Source organism: Molothrus aeneus, chromosome 2, assembly GCF_037042795.1.
Source record: "Molothrus aeneus isolate 106 chromosome 2, BPBGC_Maene_1.0, whole genome shotgun sequence".
Classification (NCBI taxonomy): Eukaryota; Metazoa; Chordata; class Aves; order Passeriformes; family Icteridae; genus Molothrus; species Molothrus aeneus.
In genome coordinates this window covers 113140490-113157282 of record NC_089647.1, presented here as the reverse complement: position 1 = coordinate 113157282, position 16793 = coordinate 113140490, and the positions used below count along the sequence as shown (strand labels likewise).

Genomic DNA, 16793 nt, shown 5'->3' with positions numbered 1-16793 from the left:
GTCTGAGGACCTGTCCACATGGGGATACTCAGGAAATGAATCTGAAATTAAACTTTTAAAAAGAATGAGCTAAGCAGCATCCTAAGCTAGCACTTTCATTTAGAATTAGAGCCTTAATTCAGCTTAGCCTAATTCTTTCAGTTCTAAAATGAGGATGGTGACACAAGCCTGCTTCCAGATCTATTTATCTGGATAGCTTGAAGGTATTACTGCCTGCAGCTCCTCATCACTGCCTTCCAGATGGAGGATTGCACCCCACAAACCCTGACAGCAGAGGGGTTCCCAGGAATGGGCCAGCTGCAGTATAAAGCAGGGGGTTTGCATCCATCCCATGTGGGATCAGGGGCAATTCCCCCTCCCAAACACGTAGCAGGAGACAGCCATAGGTTTTAATTTCTTAAATCTGCACAGATGTTGGCAAAGCCAACATCTGCCCACAATCTGTTTGGAGGGAGCAGAGCTGAGGCAAGAGTGCAAACTGGTGAGCCAAGGGTGAGGGAAGACTCCCAGGATGGGGTCTCTGGCAAAGGATGAGGCTCAATGCATTGGCAGGGCACAGATTCTCTTAAATCATGAGATTTCAGTATTCATCACTGGCACACAACTGCTCTTTGACAGAATGAAGGTGCTTCTGGCCTCTATGCCTTTAATAAAAGAGGACTCATTTACCCCACATTGGTTTAGAGCTGGCAATAGATTGTCATGCCAGTCACCTCACTGGTGAAATTTTTTTCCTAGACAGTGTGAAGGGAGTAAAATAAGATGTTAAAGGAGCTCTATGAATCTCTGACAGCTTTTCAGGTAAACAAAGGGAAGGAGAGGGAAGAGAAAACATTCTTTACATCCCTATTCCCTCGCTCTACCTTCCCACACCTGGGGTACAAAAAAGCAAAATTCCCCCTAGACAGGTCTTGGCAACCCTGTGCTCAATCTGTTTCACACTTCCCCTGAGATAAATTCAGGAGAGGGAGAGAGGGGAAGAGGGAGGGAGGCTGTTCCATGATAGTGTTTTCTGCACTGTAGGATGGAAACAAACCGAGGGATTTAAATTTAACATCCTCCCTCTAAACTCCAGCCACTCATTACTATCAGACTCTGACAGAGGAAGACACTGGTGCCCACCTCCATAAAAACAGAGAAGCCAGTTAACATATTCAGCTATGTAATACCTGTAAATATTAAATATTGAAAGTCAATGCACCTCTTCTTTAAAAAATTTTAATGTTATTATTGGGGTTTTTTTGTTGGTTTTCTCCAGTATGTAGAACTGAGTCCTATGAAATTAGATGACCTAAAAATGCAGGACCCCAAAGACAAAGGAAGCAATGCTGCAGCTGAGCATTAATCTCTCAGCAGCACCAAGGTTATAATTTCAGTGTGTTCTTCATTCCACACCCTTGCTGGAGATTACCTCCTAGAGATGGCATGCAAAAATAAACCTGGGTGGAAAAGGAGGGCAAAGCAGGTAGTAGGAGTAGAAACAACCTTCTCTCCCTCTACCCTACTCTCACAAAGACAGAAAATTTATTCTGCAAAGAAGAGAGTCTCTGGACCAAAATACATTTTGGCTTTGAAAAGGAGGGAATTATTTGGGGAAAATACCACTCAGAATGCAAACAGATTGAGGATTTAGCTGTGCCATAGTTTTTTGCCTTGCTAAGTTATGAACGGGACATGGGGTGAGTTTATTAATAGAAAACAAAAAGCTTGGAACCTTTTCCCCCTCGGTTTTTTTTTGCAATCCCTAGCAACATTCAGATCCTCTAGGAGGAACCTACCTATTTCTGGTTCTGTGCAACAGAGGAGAAAACAAAAAGCCCTTTCCCCTGCATCCCAGCATTGAAAGGAGCCGTAGTGGGTTTAATACAGAAAATCCATTAGGCACAGGAAAGGCAGGAGCCTCCTATCAAGCTGCAAGCAGGAACGCTTAAGCACAAGGCACTCAGGCAGTGGAAATGCATTCAGAGCATTTAGCACGTAGGATTAATCGAATTATAATTTAATCATCTGATCAAACACTAATTAGCATAATCACTTGAGGGGAAAAGCTGCCAGAGGAACAGACGAAGAAACACCTTGGGCACCCAGCACATTTTAATGACGAGAGATCATGCACAGATAATTTCTTTTTTTTTTTTTTCCTTAATAAAACACAACAGAGATTGAGGACTGTGGTGCTGAAGAAGCAGTTTGAAGCACTCCTGGATCACACACAGTTCTCCAGCGTGAAAGATGTTCAAGCAGGGTCTGCAGGCTTTAGTTTATTCAGATTTAAGAGCTGTAAAAGCACAGGAGCACTCCACTGCCCTGGTTTGCCTTGTGAAGGCTCGAGCACAAGCACACACTTCAGCCCACTGTGTTTCCATTAAAATCATCCCTTACTGGTTCCCCCAGAGTCTCCCACATGAATGTTTAACTATGGATCGCTTAGATGACCTTCAGGGATACAGCAAAGCATTAGCATCCTTTTACAAACTGCATTTGAAATAATTAGTCTAAATCAGCTGGGTTTCTCTGGCTTGGGGCAGGCAGGAATGGGAAAGCAAGAGATATTAAGGGAGCTTTGCTGTGTAATACTGTCTGGATTTGCTGGCAAAATCGTACCACTTTTGTAAGGCAGAAATCTGGAGAGACCAGGAAAATCACCCCTGCTGTTTGCCCACACAATCCAATGACACTTGTTAGGGTGAGAGATAGGGATGGGGGAAGCCTGGAAGAATTTATGGAAAGGAGGAAAGAGAAAAGCAGGACTTGGACAGGAAAAAGAATCTTCAGAGGGGTCTCTTGTTTGATTTATTACACAAAATAAAACAGTTGAATTACTCTGAATAAGTGTTTAGGTTTTCAATTGGATAATTCTTCTGGACATTAAAAACATCCAAATGTTATGAACTGCAACATTTACAAGAAGATCATAAAATCACTGAGATTAGAAGAGACCTCTGAGATCATTGAATCCAATCACTAGCTCACAATTAACCCATGTGCCACATGATTGAGCTTGGGAAAAGTTTCCTACAATGTTATGTAAGGCAACAGAATGATGAGCAGCTTACCTACATTTTAAAGGCACCAGATCACACAGGCTCAAGCATGAGCTAATTTAAATTGATTGTATCCCTCTTACAGAGCTATTACTAATAATCCTTTCAGCTCCTCAGAATGAGTGTACATTAATAAAACAAGGTAACCAGATCCAGCACAGGGCAAATTTACCTCAGGGTTTGCCCATATTGAGCACCTTCCTATGTGCAATCAATACTCAGAGTCTGGAAACTCTCAAGAAAGCAGGAAGCAGCTCTTCCTCTGCAGGGGATGATGCTAGAAAACCTCCCAGCAACAGAGCTGTATGTGCCTTTGTCACACCTTCAATAAGTGACTGATAGATGAACTAAATAAAAAAAAACCACATGGAATGGTTTGGGTTGGAAGGGACCTTAAAGATCATCCATCTCCAGTCCCCCTGCCATGGGCACCTTCCACTAGACCAGGTTGTTCAGATGCCCAATTATAAGGCAATAAATCAGTTTCTCACTGACATGAAGGTAAAACCACCATGCTGCACACACTCCTGACTCAAAGAGGGAGATCCTATACCACCACACATGGAGGCCATTTAATTAAAAAGTGAAAGTAGTTCCATTCAGATTTAAAAGTTATGTGGTCTAAAATATGTTACTTGTTTACAACATCTAGCTTCAAATTCCTGTTCGTTGCTTTCCAAGCAACAGCTTCAAAGAAACTCAGGAGATTTTGCATCTTTTCCCAAAAGCTGCAACATGGCAAAGTGGGAGGGGAGGGACACAGAGCCGGTAACATTACCTGAGACTGCCCCATGGAACACAGCAACCATCTCCCCAAAATCACCCCTAAATCTCTCTTCTCTTCCTCCCTCTGGAAGGTCCTGAGCGCAGTGAGAGCATCCCCTGCTGCAATCCCAGCTCAGCTCCCCACATCTCCCACTTCCCAACCTGCAAGAGCACCAGCCCTGTGCCATGCCATAATGCCTTCATTTTCCACTTGGAAGCTGTTCCAAACATGCTATTTATTTTGTGTAAAATTTCCCAAGCACCAGGCCAGCTGCACATGCCTTAGGAAATGGCAGAGCTGAGATGCTCAGCCAACCTTAACCCCTACCCCAATTATCCCAATGAGTGTCCATGCCAGGGACTGAGAGCAGCAGAAACAGTGCGGGGAACGAGAGCAACTGCATTACATGGTGAGCAGACAAGGCTGTTATCCTTGAACACAGACAAGACAGAAACTTAATTTGCTGACACCAAAAGTTATCAAAACCCCTTGAAATTAAGTAGCAGTCAGACTACTATTATTTAGGAAAATATATTTTTTTTAAATCTCATTAAATCCTTTTGAAATTACTAAGGCCCAGCGTTCTTCTCTTCTGTGGAAACACATTTTGAGATGTGGTAGAAATGCTCTAATTGCTTTTACCCACCAGGGACTAACTTTTGGACTTAATAAATATGCACTGAACTGCTGCAGCTGGAGTGTCTTCAGACAGGCATTTCTTTTGCCCTGCTTTGCCTTCACGTGTGCCAGTGGTTGGATATTCCAAAAGGCCTCCATCTCCACCAGCAGTGGGGCAAGCACAGTTTGAGCACATGCAGCCACATCCCTCTGAAGCCACACTGCTGCTGGAGCATGAGCACAGTGGATAAGGGCAAAAACTGGTGAAGAACAGAAGATTTTTGGACAAGATTTTTACTCTAGACTAGGATAGAAAAGCTAAAACCTGATCCTTTTTTTCTTCCTCTGGAAAAAAAAAAAATGAAAAAGAAAGATTCCCTACTCCAGGCTGTGTTCCTATTACAACTGTTGGGTGTTCCTCAGGACTTGATAAGCCAGAAGCTCTCCAATTTGTTACAAGGAGCTGCTCTCCAGTGGGGAACTGGGGACCTGCTCCCCTCCAGCCAGGAGTGATCCCAGGATTCCCACCCCAAAAGGCCCCAGGATTCCCACCCCAAAAGGCCTCAGGATTCCCACCCCAAAAGGCCCCAGGATTCCCACCCCAAAAGGCCTCAGGATTCCTACCCCAAAAGGCCCCAGGATTCCCACCCCAAGAGGCCTCAGGATTCCTACCCCAAGAGGCCTCAGGATTCCCACCCCAAGAGGCCCCAGGATTCCCACCCCAAAAGGCCCCAGGATTCCCACCCCAAAAGGCCTCAGGATTCCTACCCCAAAAGGCCCCAGGATTCCCACCCCAAAAGGCCCCAGGATTCCCACCCAAAAAGGCCCCAGGATTCCCACCCCAAGAGGCCTCAGGATTCCCACCCCAAGAGGCCCCAGGATTCCCACCCCAAGAGGCCTCAGGATTCCCACCCCAAGAGGCCCCAGGATTCCCACCCCAAAAGGCCTCAGGATTCCCACCCCAAAAGGCCTCAGGATTCCCACCCCAAGAGGCCCCAGGATTCCCACCCCAAGAGGCCCCAGGATTCCCACCCCAAAAGGCCCCAGGATTCCCACCCCAAGAGGCCCCAGGAGTGATGCTGGGGGATCAGGCACCTGCTCTGAGCAGACCCCATTTCACCAAATGTGACAGCTCCCACCAGCTGAACAGCAAATTACCCCTGCCAGGGCTGCTCTGGAAGCCTGACAGCCTCAGCCTCTTTTCCTGAGGATTAATTATCTCCCTCCTGCCCAATAAAGGAGCTCAGCTCCTTCCTCCTTCACTCACATGAGGAGCTTGCCCTTCCTACCCTACAGCCACGCTGACATTTGTAAGATTGCTGCCCATCCTTGATCTCCTCGGCTCCCCCAAATCCATTTGCCTCACGGGAAGAGGTGAAATAAATATAAATTTCTACGGAATTTAGGGAAATTCTAGGGAATTTCCTAGGGAAACTAGGGAAAATGTGGAGAGAAGACAGGTAGTAGGCCTCAAACTAAGCCTCCAGAAGAGATTAAATAACGGGAGTAGATAAGAATGAATGAAAGAAAAATCTGAGTGCAGGCAGTGAAGGAGAAGGGCAGCTGGGACTTTGAGCTCCCAGGCACACAGCAGGATCCATGGGGAGCACCAGCTTCCCCTGGCACAGACCAGTAGCCAAAAGAGAGCACTGAGTAGTCCCAGTGCCACATTCTGTCATGTTCTCCACCCACAGCTCACAGGGGAACACTGCAAACTGAAGTCAAAACCTCAGGGTCCTTCATCATAACCTGTCCAGCCCAAATGTGTCCTTCAGAGCCTGCCCTCCTGCTGTCCCCCAGAGATTCATTCCCTGTGAATGCCCTCCCTCTTCTCCCCACGCCTTCCATCACTGGCTGGATACCTGTGCAGTTCCAATTCACCCTTTTCACTTCCTTCATCCTCCCCAATAAAAGTTATGTTTGTGCCCCCATCCCTCCCTCTCACCCAAGCACTCATTCTGCATTTTATAGATAAATACTTACAAAAAAGTTGAGAACAAAAAGCCTCAGCCACAGCTGACACAACAAAAACCATGGTAATCATCACCTAGCACTCAGGTTCCATAGTGGGATGAACCTCACTGTCTGTGCTTGAAATGATGAAAATCTGGTTTCTAGAGCCAGAACAGGGTTGTGGAAAAGGTTGTCATTGTGGAAGAGAAACCTTGAGGTCACGCAACAAAATTAGAAAGAAAGATACAAAGGAAAGCTCCCTAAATAAATACAGCTAAAAGCATAAAGTATAATGCAAATATTACTGTAGACATTTGAAAATCACTTAACTATGCAAAAAGCTCTCTAGATTGGACGTCTGCAAACATAACTGGAGAACTTCTGTTTCACAGACAGCTTCCCAAATTACTTCCTTCATATCATGACACAGCAAACACTTTGCTTCGTACTTCACAAGTGCGGTTGCAACACAATTTATGGTTTACTTGCCTAGAAATAATATGTGAAGTGGCTTTTAAACTGCCCTCCAGAAAAGCCACTTAATGAGAGGAAAAAATTTCAGGTGGACAATGTGTAGTGTGGATGGTGAACCACTTTGCAGTTTAAGCTGAGGTCCACCTAAAGCCTATTTTGCTTGAATGACATTTTTTTCCAGCAAGATCCCATTCGAGGGACATCTGAATCTGCTTTTCATAACAAAAAGGACTTTGTCAAGGACTTGTTCTGTCCTTAGCTCAAGCCAGGAGTGTTCTAACAGCTTGTCACATGCTCGCCTCATAATTATCAAGCAACTGACTCTATGCACTCACAGTATTTTCCTGAGTCAGGGCCAAAACTCCTAATAAAACTCACACAAAAAACCCCAAAGACTTCAGAAGGTAACACCACAAAACAAAAACAAACAAAAAAAAACCCCAAAACACAATGGTTTCTGATAGAAATGCAATTGCACAAGAGGATTCAACAGAAGCCAGAGCTTGCACTTTATGCATCACCTTTCCATGGCCTGGGGAAAAAAGCAACCAAGTAGATTTGGGTGCACTCAAATCCTGCCATGAGATGAGTGGGTGGAACATGGGTTACTCCAAGCCTGCACATTCCAGCATCCCAAAAACTCTTCCCAGCTAAAACAGGAGCCAGCTTAAATAAAAACCACACTTCAAAGACTGAAATTCATCATTTGAACTCCCCACTAACTACTGAACCTCTAGAAAACTTTACTGAACAAATTGTTATCATGGGGATAAAGAGCAGAGCAGGGAATGAGCTCTTCCACAAATTCCTGAGTTCCATTTTGGCACCCAAAAACTGGAGCCACCGGGGGCTGCCGCTCTGCAATGCTGAGAGACGAACGCCCCGAGCGTGCAGGCTCAGCATGAGCCACTCCATTTGCAAAACCCCAAGAGAGGATTTCACACCAACAGATATTTATATAGACACAGCAACCCCACAATCTTATCTGCAGAATCACTGTGAGTAGATTATAGAGATAGGCAACTATTTGCAGCTACAGTGCAGTATAATTATATTCTGGCTGCGTTGAAATAGTCCCGGTCATTTCAAGAATATTATTCTGATGTTCTTAAAACACTGCAGGGCTCCCCAAAGTTACTGGAACAATTTAGATGGCAGAAAGTTACTGAGAATAATTTTTAGCCTAGTGCAAAACACAGACCTTAAGCCACAAATTTTCTGCATGGGATTACAGTATAATTAATTGGAAGAAAATAGCATCAAGCACACTTGGACAGCAAAGCAAGCGCCAGATTTTCCATACACAGTAGTTTTTAAGCAATTATAAGCTATGCAGATTTACATATGTAAACGTGCAGAAATATATATGCTTATTTTAAAATCTCAGAAGGAACTGTATCCCTGACAAATTACACTTAGAGCCACACGAGCAGGATCTCCAGGAGAATACATGGAGAGGCACCAGGCAGAGAATTCCTCAGGTGATGCCTGTGTGTGCCCTTGTCTCTGCCACGTGGGTGTGGAGCACAGAGCTGTTTTCAGCAGTGCTCTTGGGCTGCCCCATGGCCCAAACTCCTGCATTTCTGAGGGAAATGTCCTTCTGGAAGCTTCAGCAGGAGCACATCAGTGATGCAGCTCCTCAGGGCTGCTCCCTCCTTCGGTGCTGAGGGAGCTCCAGGGAGCCTGGTGTTTAGGATGGAGGTGACTCTCCTTCCCAGAGCCTTTGCATTTAAAAATGGCTTGCTATAAATAGGATTGCTGGCTCACTCTTAAGTCTTACTCCCTGCCTTCTGAGTAAAAATAGCTTAAATAGGGATGCTGGGAAGATTTGCTAATCTCTGTCAGCCTGTCTGTCCATCCACCTGCCTTTCTTTCCTTCCTCAAAACAGATCATAGCATCTGTTGCCCACTCCACTACTATTAACACACCCTACTTTTTCTTTTTCTGATGAGTAACTCAATGCTGTGATGGGGGGGAAAAAAAAGTACTTATGAGGTAATATTTTTTTTTTGTGAATGGCAGTATCCAAAGATAAGCAATGACAAGAAAAACTCCCAGTGCCAACAAATGCCTGAGGAATCAGTGGCTTGTTCTTGAAGGTGTTCTCTTCAGTGCTCTAAAATACTGAGCTGTGAAAGGCTTTTATTGTTGAATACCTCCCATTTTGTGTTATTTTATTTTCAAAACCACCAATTGTTTGATGAAATGTTTTTAAGGGGCAGGAGGTGAAGACTGAGAAGATAAAGCTTCTTTTGAAGAATTGCAATTTCAGATCTTAATTTCATTGATTTAATAACAATTTAAATGAAAAGAAAGCGATGATTAAATAAGATTATGAAATAAAATATACTGTGAAACAAGTAACTTAACTGCAGACATCTACACATTCACCTTGAAATAATTAAGTGTTCTGATTATGTTGCAGACCTATGTTGCTTAAATGGATTTTTGTAGTATATTTAGAGTTTCAATTACTCAAATAACACATTAAAAATGTCAAAAAATGTGCCTTAGAATAAAAGATTAATAAAATATTTTACTCCCATCTTCAATTTTTAAAGTAGAAGATGGAATTAATCCTTCCTACTGCAAATCTGAAAGACTCCATGACCAAGAGATTGATAAATGGCATGTGCCAAATAAAATCAAAGGCTAAATCAGTGGTATGTTCAAACAGGCCTTGATCCTACACACATCTTAACTTTTTAATTAGAGTAAACTTTGTAGAGAAAACAAAAAAAGTCCATATATTTTGCTCCTCAATCCATTGCCCTGACCTCCCACCCCCAGAAAGATGGTTGATTTTGTTGCTTTCTGCTGGTTTTGTCAGTCCAATTTTTAATAAACAATTATTTTTATGTATATATATATATAAATTATAATTATAATGTAAATAGGTAGAGGAGATTATTTCCCCACCCCAAGCAACCCCTCACCTGAGAGAGTTGCACAATTAAATCTCTTATTCAGGCAAAGACATAAAAATTGAGGCTCAACCTCATCCCAGCTCAGAGACTTGCACAACTCATGAGCTGGAGGAACTTTCTGGATGAGCTAATCACCAAAACCCATGAGGTTTTCCCAAATAATTCAAATTATCAGTATGCTATGTGACAAAAGTTTACTCAAGAAAAAAACAAAATCAATTTCTAAACTGTTCCAGATGCGGCAGCACTGAGGAAATTCCACTGAAATACATCCCAAATCCTGTTTTCATTTCAGGGCTCCTCACTTCCAGAGAGCCTTGGAGAGGCTGGAATGGAGCTGGGAAGGGGCTGGAGCCCCAGGAGGGATTGAGAGAATGGGAAAGGGGCTCAGCCTGGAGAAAAGGAGGCTCAGGAGGGACCTTCTCACTCTCCAAAACTCCATGAGAGAAGAGTGGAGCCAGGTGGGGGTCAGGATCTTTTCACCATCGAACAAGGGAAAGGATGAGAGGAAATGGCCTCAGGTTGCACCAGGAAGGTTTAGACTGGATATGAGGAAAAATTTCTTGATGGGAAGGGTTTTCCAGCCTTGGAACTGTCACCCATCCTTGGAGGGATTTGAAGGAGCTGCAGATGTGGCACTTGGGGACCGGGGTTAGTGCTGGACTTGGTAGTGCTGGAGGAACAGTTGGGCTCAAAGGTCTTTTCCAACCTAAACAATCCTGTGGTTGTATGAAATCACAGTGCAGCGCTGAGAGCTGCAATAAAGCCCTATTTAAGATGGTTTTGAGGTCTGTTTTTACAACTTGCAGAAAACAGCTTCTCTTTGAACCACTCCCAAGAACACCTTCACTGTCACACACATCTGCTGCCCAGCGCTACGAGAAGAAGATGCAGCATCCACCAGTTTTTAGTGACCCTTGGAAGAAAAACACAGGCAAAATGCCTCTTTGAGCTGTCTCTGTGTGCTCCCACGGCTGAGGAAGACACAGATTCTGTGGTTTGCTGCCCACTAGTGTCCTGTGGCTCCAGCTCCAGCACAGCCACTGCCCACACCACGGGAGGAAAACCCCCGGGGAGCCCCAGCAGCTGGAGGAGCAGCACACCCCGAGCACAGGAGAAACAGATATAGATATCCCCCAGATATAGACATCCCCATGGCCTCTGCCCAGCAATAATAGTTTTTCTCCCCTTGGCATTTAGTGATTAATTAATAGCTATTCATAGCTCGGGTAACACTGGATTAAAAACACCCTGAGCTGTGCTGTGCCATCCACACACAAGCACCAAGCTGAATGCTTCCTGCACATCCATTCAACTTCCCGAGGTGAGGGTCTGGATACACAATTCTACACAAGCTGTGCATGTATCTCACTATGTTTCCACTGCTCTTTTGCTGGGATGTTGCATCCCCAGCACTGAGAATCACCATTTTCTTGGGGGAGGCTCAGCCCCACCGTCGCTCTGGCTCCTCATCCTCCAGCCTAACCCCTGCTCTCAGCTCAGTGTGATCCTTCTCCATCTTCCAAAACGCTGCTAAAACCCATATTGATAGATGTACGGCAGGCAGAGGATTCAAACAGGAAATCATTTTAATGGAAATGTATTTTTAGTGTCATCTGTGCTGTATTGGTGCCTCCCGATGCTCGATTGATTTCAGCAGAGCATCTGTGGGCAGCGGGCATGTAAGAAGTGCAGCCTGAGAGAAGCCTGGAAAAGGGTTTAGCACATCCACAGCAGACACTGAGTGACACTGAAAGATCCTCATTTCTGAAAGCAGCACCTGAACTAGCTTGATCACAGGCAGGATTTTGAAGGAGGCCGTTCTCCCCTCAGAGCCTCCCCTGCCTTCTCTAACTGTAATTAGTGAAATGCCCCTTTACTAATTACAACCAGGCTACAGCAGACTTCTGCTGCTCATTCTGGAATACTCAGGCAGAGTAGCAGGGAAGGTGGTGCAGGTAGAGTAACCCTGAAAGGCAACTCAAAAGCCTTGCTCAGGATTAGAACTGCATGACTCAGGCTTTCAAGGTAGCGAATTCAGCTGCAGAGCTCCCACTGATGTCTATATCATCCCACGCACTTTCCAGGGCTGCAGTGCATTCATGGTTAATAGTTACCTGTATTCTTAAGGAACTCACAGCAACCAGAGTTTAAAACCATCACAAAATACATAAACTTTAACCAGGTATTTGGGGAGGTTTTTGTTTCAGGCTTCAGAAATACTAATTGGATGGAAGAGCGTGTCAGTACTTTATTGTCCCCAGAAGGAAGCTATTTCACAAACATAAAGCCTTCCCAGTGACACTGCTCATATCTAATTTGACAAAATGTAATTGTGCTGAGTGACTGTAGGGAAATATGGGGGCCAACCTTGTTATTGTTATTCAGATGGTTTCCATTATCTCCAACAGAAATTAAGCCCAAGACTACAAGTGCAGAGTTAAACCTATGGGTTTATTTTTAACCTATTTATCCCCTCAGAAACAAAAAGAAGAAAAAAGGAAAAAAAAATCAAAACCAACACAAACATGATCAATCTTACACATTTTTAAGTTAAAATCACACATTAGAAAACCACTTATACCTGTGCTGGTATTTTAAGCAAACATGGTGTGGATCCATAAGGGGTTAGAAAAGGCTATGGTAGAAGCCAAGCAGAAACCTGTCCCCCCACCACCAGATACACTCATAAAAGAGCCCTGCCTGTCACACAATGGAGTTGAGATGGAGTTATAGATAGAATAATGAAAATAAATGTGTACGTGACATATCTATTTATATATGCAGTCATTTCCTTCAAAGAGATACATATCTGATATGACACTGCATTAAAATCTGAAGTCCTTTAAAAATATTATTCTCTGACTCTTGACTCTGATAAAATGGCCCTAATAAGTCCTAATAAGTGTTACCAATGAATAAAACCATCTTATCCAGTCTTAACATGAATGTAGGTGCCATTTTCTTCCAAGATTTCCCTTTAGAAGACCCTAAAAATCTGCATTTTGACATCAAGTATGATGCCAAAAACAGACTTTTTAAGTTGCAAAGAATCATTGAACCACCCACTACATGTTTTCACAATGCTCACATCTTAGAATATTACTATACACAAAACCATTTAATTTAGTCCCCCTGGAGTCACAAATGTACAGATGTTGCTGTGTGGCAGCACAGAATCCATGCAGATGCATCTATCATGTACACATTACACTCTTCACTCTTTGGGAGACAAATTCAGGTTTGACTGTGATCCAAAAACACATGGAAACTGAAAGTGAAATTACTGCTGACTTCATAGATCAAGGAATAAATGGAAGTGATTTTCATGATACTTCGACTTCATAAAGCAAAAATTATCGTGTTCTTCAAAAAACCCTTGCAAGGAGGACTAACTAGGAAAGAACATAGAATTTATAGCATCAGTACAGTAGAAAAAAAATCTGCTTTTTTTTTTCTTTTAAAATATGATTTCTGGAGAGAAGCAGGGTTCATTTCTATGCAAATCTAGTTTTAAATGAATAGCCCTGGTCAGAGCGCACTTCCAGGCTGATTCTTTCTGTCCTATTAACAGCAAATCTCTCCCTCCAAGGTATCTGGCTGGAGAGGACAGAGAGAAAGGCACAGTGCTGCTGCCTGTCAAAAATAAATAAATAAATAAATAAATAAATAGATAATTTCTTAATGTTAAAACTTGTTGCAGTTTCCTTACTGGCAAAAGAAATGCAAAAAAAAATTTTCCAAGTTTACACTTTGGGGGATTTCAATCCTTTCGTATTCTGAGGCACGCAGAAGACAAAAAATGCTTTTAAGGTCGCTCTAAATCCCCACATTTAAGATTCACCTCCTGATTTCTGCCCTCCCCAGCGCTTCACACTGGACCAGCCATGCCTGTCAATGCATTTTCTCATCCAGTGTCTACTTAAGAAGATGTGAAGGCACCCTCATCCAGCATTCATCCCTCACTCTCTGCCAGAGGTTCAATTATTTCCATCCTTCAGGAATCCTCACACTTTGCCCTGTGCTCCTCTCTCATTCATTCCACACAAGGAATCTTTTCCCTGCTCTACCTGCTTTGCCTATTTCGAGAATTGTGTGTTTAATCTGATTTATCTGGCAGGGTGAAAAGCATTTCAGGCAATGTTACGTTCTCGGATCAGAGGAGGCAGTGCAATAGAATAGCTAGCACCCCAGAATAATTTGTTTTCTGTCCTTAAAACTGCAATGCTAAACGTGCATTTTTAATAAAACTTAAGCAATTTAAGCATATTTTTACACATGCCATGGTTTTCAATCAAATATATCTAAATGTTCCAAAATACCCCAACCCACTATTAAAAACGCACAGAAACTGCAATAAATGTTTGTCAGTCAAAGAGTTGGCAGAAGGAAAAAAAAATAAATTTAAGAATAACAGGTTTACCCTTATTCTATCCCCACTCTAATTTCCCTTCCTAACTTTATAATTGACTAAAAGTCTTCAACCTTTCCAGATGATGTAATGCTTATCCGTGCATATTTTTACATAAATGAGTGAGGAAAAAAAAATTCGGAACAGGTACCTTCACGGAGAAATGATGAAAGTTAAATAAATTTAAAATACTACTTCTTAAATATATGTAAAAACGTAAGGTGAAAGCAGAGGGCGAATAAAAAAAAAAAAAAAGATGCGAAAGGAAGCAATATCTCAACGCGACCGCTTAGGATGAAAGCCCTTCAAATCATCCCCGTGTGCTCTGACGGATTTCTACGGCACTTGGCAAAAATTCGGTACTTTTCCAGATGAGAAAGAAAGAAAGAAAAAGCGCCTCTCTGCCTCCTCGCCTCTGCAAGCACCGTCTCATTCCGAAGGAGGCAGGCACGGAGGTTCCGGGCTGTCACTTTGCGAGGTGAGCGACTTTCAGCGATCACGGCGCTCTCGCTCCTCGCCCTTCTCCCCGCAGCCGGCGCGACGCTCCCGGCACAAAAGCCACCACCGCGACCCGCTCTCCCCTTCCCGGCCGCCAGAAGAAGGGGAAGGATGGGGACAAGGGGAAGGGATGCCCGCGGCGGGGCTCACCATGCGAGATGCTGTGGAGCAAGGCGACGGCCAACATCCACATGCCCCCGCCGCTCCCCCGCTCCCCGCTCCGGGCTCGCCCTCGCCCGCCGCGCCCACGGCCGGGCCGGAGCTGGCAGGCAGCGCGCACCGGGTCCGGCCGCCGCCTGGCTCGGCTGGTGGCTGCTCGGAGCCTGCGGGGCCGCTCGTCCGCCCAGCGAGCGCTCAGCCCCGCCTGCAGCCCCGCGGCTCCGCCGACACTCGCCCGGCGCTCGGGCGGGGGAAGAGGCGGCCGGCGGCGGGGGCGGGGGGCGGGAGCGCGGCGGGGCCCAGGTGTGTCCTTGGCTCGGGGAGGCGCCCGCAGGGCGGCGGGGGCAGGGCCACAGGTGACAAAATCCTCCGGCGCGGCCACACCAGCATCCCCGGCGGCAGCAGCGGCGGCCGGCCCCGAGCCGCGGCGAGCCGGCTCCTCGCACGCCTCCTCCTCCTCCTCTTCTTCCTCCTCCTCTTCTTCCTCCTCCTGCTGCTGCTGCTGCTCCTCACACGGCTCCCCTCGGCCCGGCGGCAGGCGGGCGGGCAGGCGGGCACATCTTCCTTGCTTCCTTCCTTGCTTCTTTCCTCTCTCTGCTCCCCTCCTGGCTCGCTCTCCGCAGCTCGGAGCGCACTGAGCCCGCTGCTCACCTCCCCTGGCTCCCGGCGCGGCGCAGGGACCAGCGCTAACCCCAGCCCTCCGCAGTCTTAAAGCACCACCAGGTCCGCACAGTGGAAAAACCCAAGACCAATAGAAGAAAGCAGGAGAATTTGCAGCCTCTCAATAGTTGGCTGAACTGCGGCCGTTTGGCATCAGCTGAGTTGTATATGACTAATGTGTTGACAAGTCGTGTGGGGGGACTGGAGGAGGGGGCCCTTCTAGAAGGTCACAGCCCAGACAGGCGAGTGCATCAAATAATTGACTGGGATTCTGTGCACCACTGAAGGAAAATACATACACACACACACATCTTGCAGTGCTTACACAGGTCCAGATACTATTTGGCCTTTCATCTGCGTCTCTTTCTGTGGTGAGACATTTTTCTCCTCCTGTAGTGAAAGAGTAAATTACAGTCTCTCTAACTAAAAGCAATTTCTGCACCTATTCTTTCTTCACATCTGTGATGTGAAGGTTGGTCTGAAAAGGAAAAAGAAAAAAAGGGGGGAAAACATTAAATGAAGACAGAAAAAAAAATCAATATTGTGAAATACATAACAGCATTAGGGCAACTCTGGATTTAAGCTGTAAGATGAAAAGCAAACACAATAAAGCAATAAGGAATCTCAACCTGCAGAATCCCCAGTGTGTTACCAACAGGATGACTTCACGTTTGGGGGACGATATTTTTTTAAGAAAATGCTTTATTGCAGCAGACATTGCCCTGCTGCCAACACCCTGCCTTGTGCACTGCAATGAAATCCAGGAAAGGACGTCCTCCAGAAAGACATTGGGATGGACATCTGCAGGAAGCTCAGCAGCAGCAGAACTGGGCAGGGAAGGAGATCTGCCTGGAGATGTTTCTGAAGCCATAGAGGACAGATCAGAACACACCCCTGAGGTGTTGTATAAGGCCCTTCTTTCTAATTCTTGACAAAACCAAACAGTGAAAGCCATCAGGAGAGAGCTCGGTTCCCTGCATCCCATTTGGGCTGGGCTATCAGCCGGGAGAGACTGAAGCCTTGAAGAGAAAGCAGGAGAGATGAGACCAATATTGGGCAGGGAGTCATGGCTGCAGCTAAGAAAAAAGATGTGGGCAACCAGGGAAGCTTTTCAGGGGAAAACAGAATCTGATGCAGTTAAACGAAAATTAAAGAGAGAAGTGCGAATGTCTTGGCGGAGAATAAAAAGGAAAAAAAAAGAAAGAAAAAGAGAGGAATTTGGTTTTATTGGGAGTGAAGTTCTGTTAAAAATAACAAACCTTTAATATGTTTAGAAGAGAGC

General features: G+C 44.9%; 1 protein-coding gene across 2 annotated transcripts in view; it reads right to left on the bottom strand.

Annotated features, from left to right (window-relative positions):
- The window catches only part of DSCAM (DS cell adhesion molecule), a 472610-nt gene extending 457687 nt beyond the window's left edge, over positions 1-14923 (bottom strand). For both annotated transcript variants that reach the window (XM_066545552.1, XM_066545553.1), the window contains exon 1: positions 14843-14923. In XM_066545552.1, coding sequence (XP_066401649.1) covers positions 14843-14885 — 43 coding nt within the window. In that variant the 5' untranslated portion in view covers positions 14886-14923. The remainder of the gene's footprint in view (positions 1-14842) is intronic.
- Between the last annotated feature and the right edge of the window lie 1870 nt (positions 14924-16793).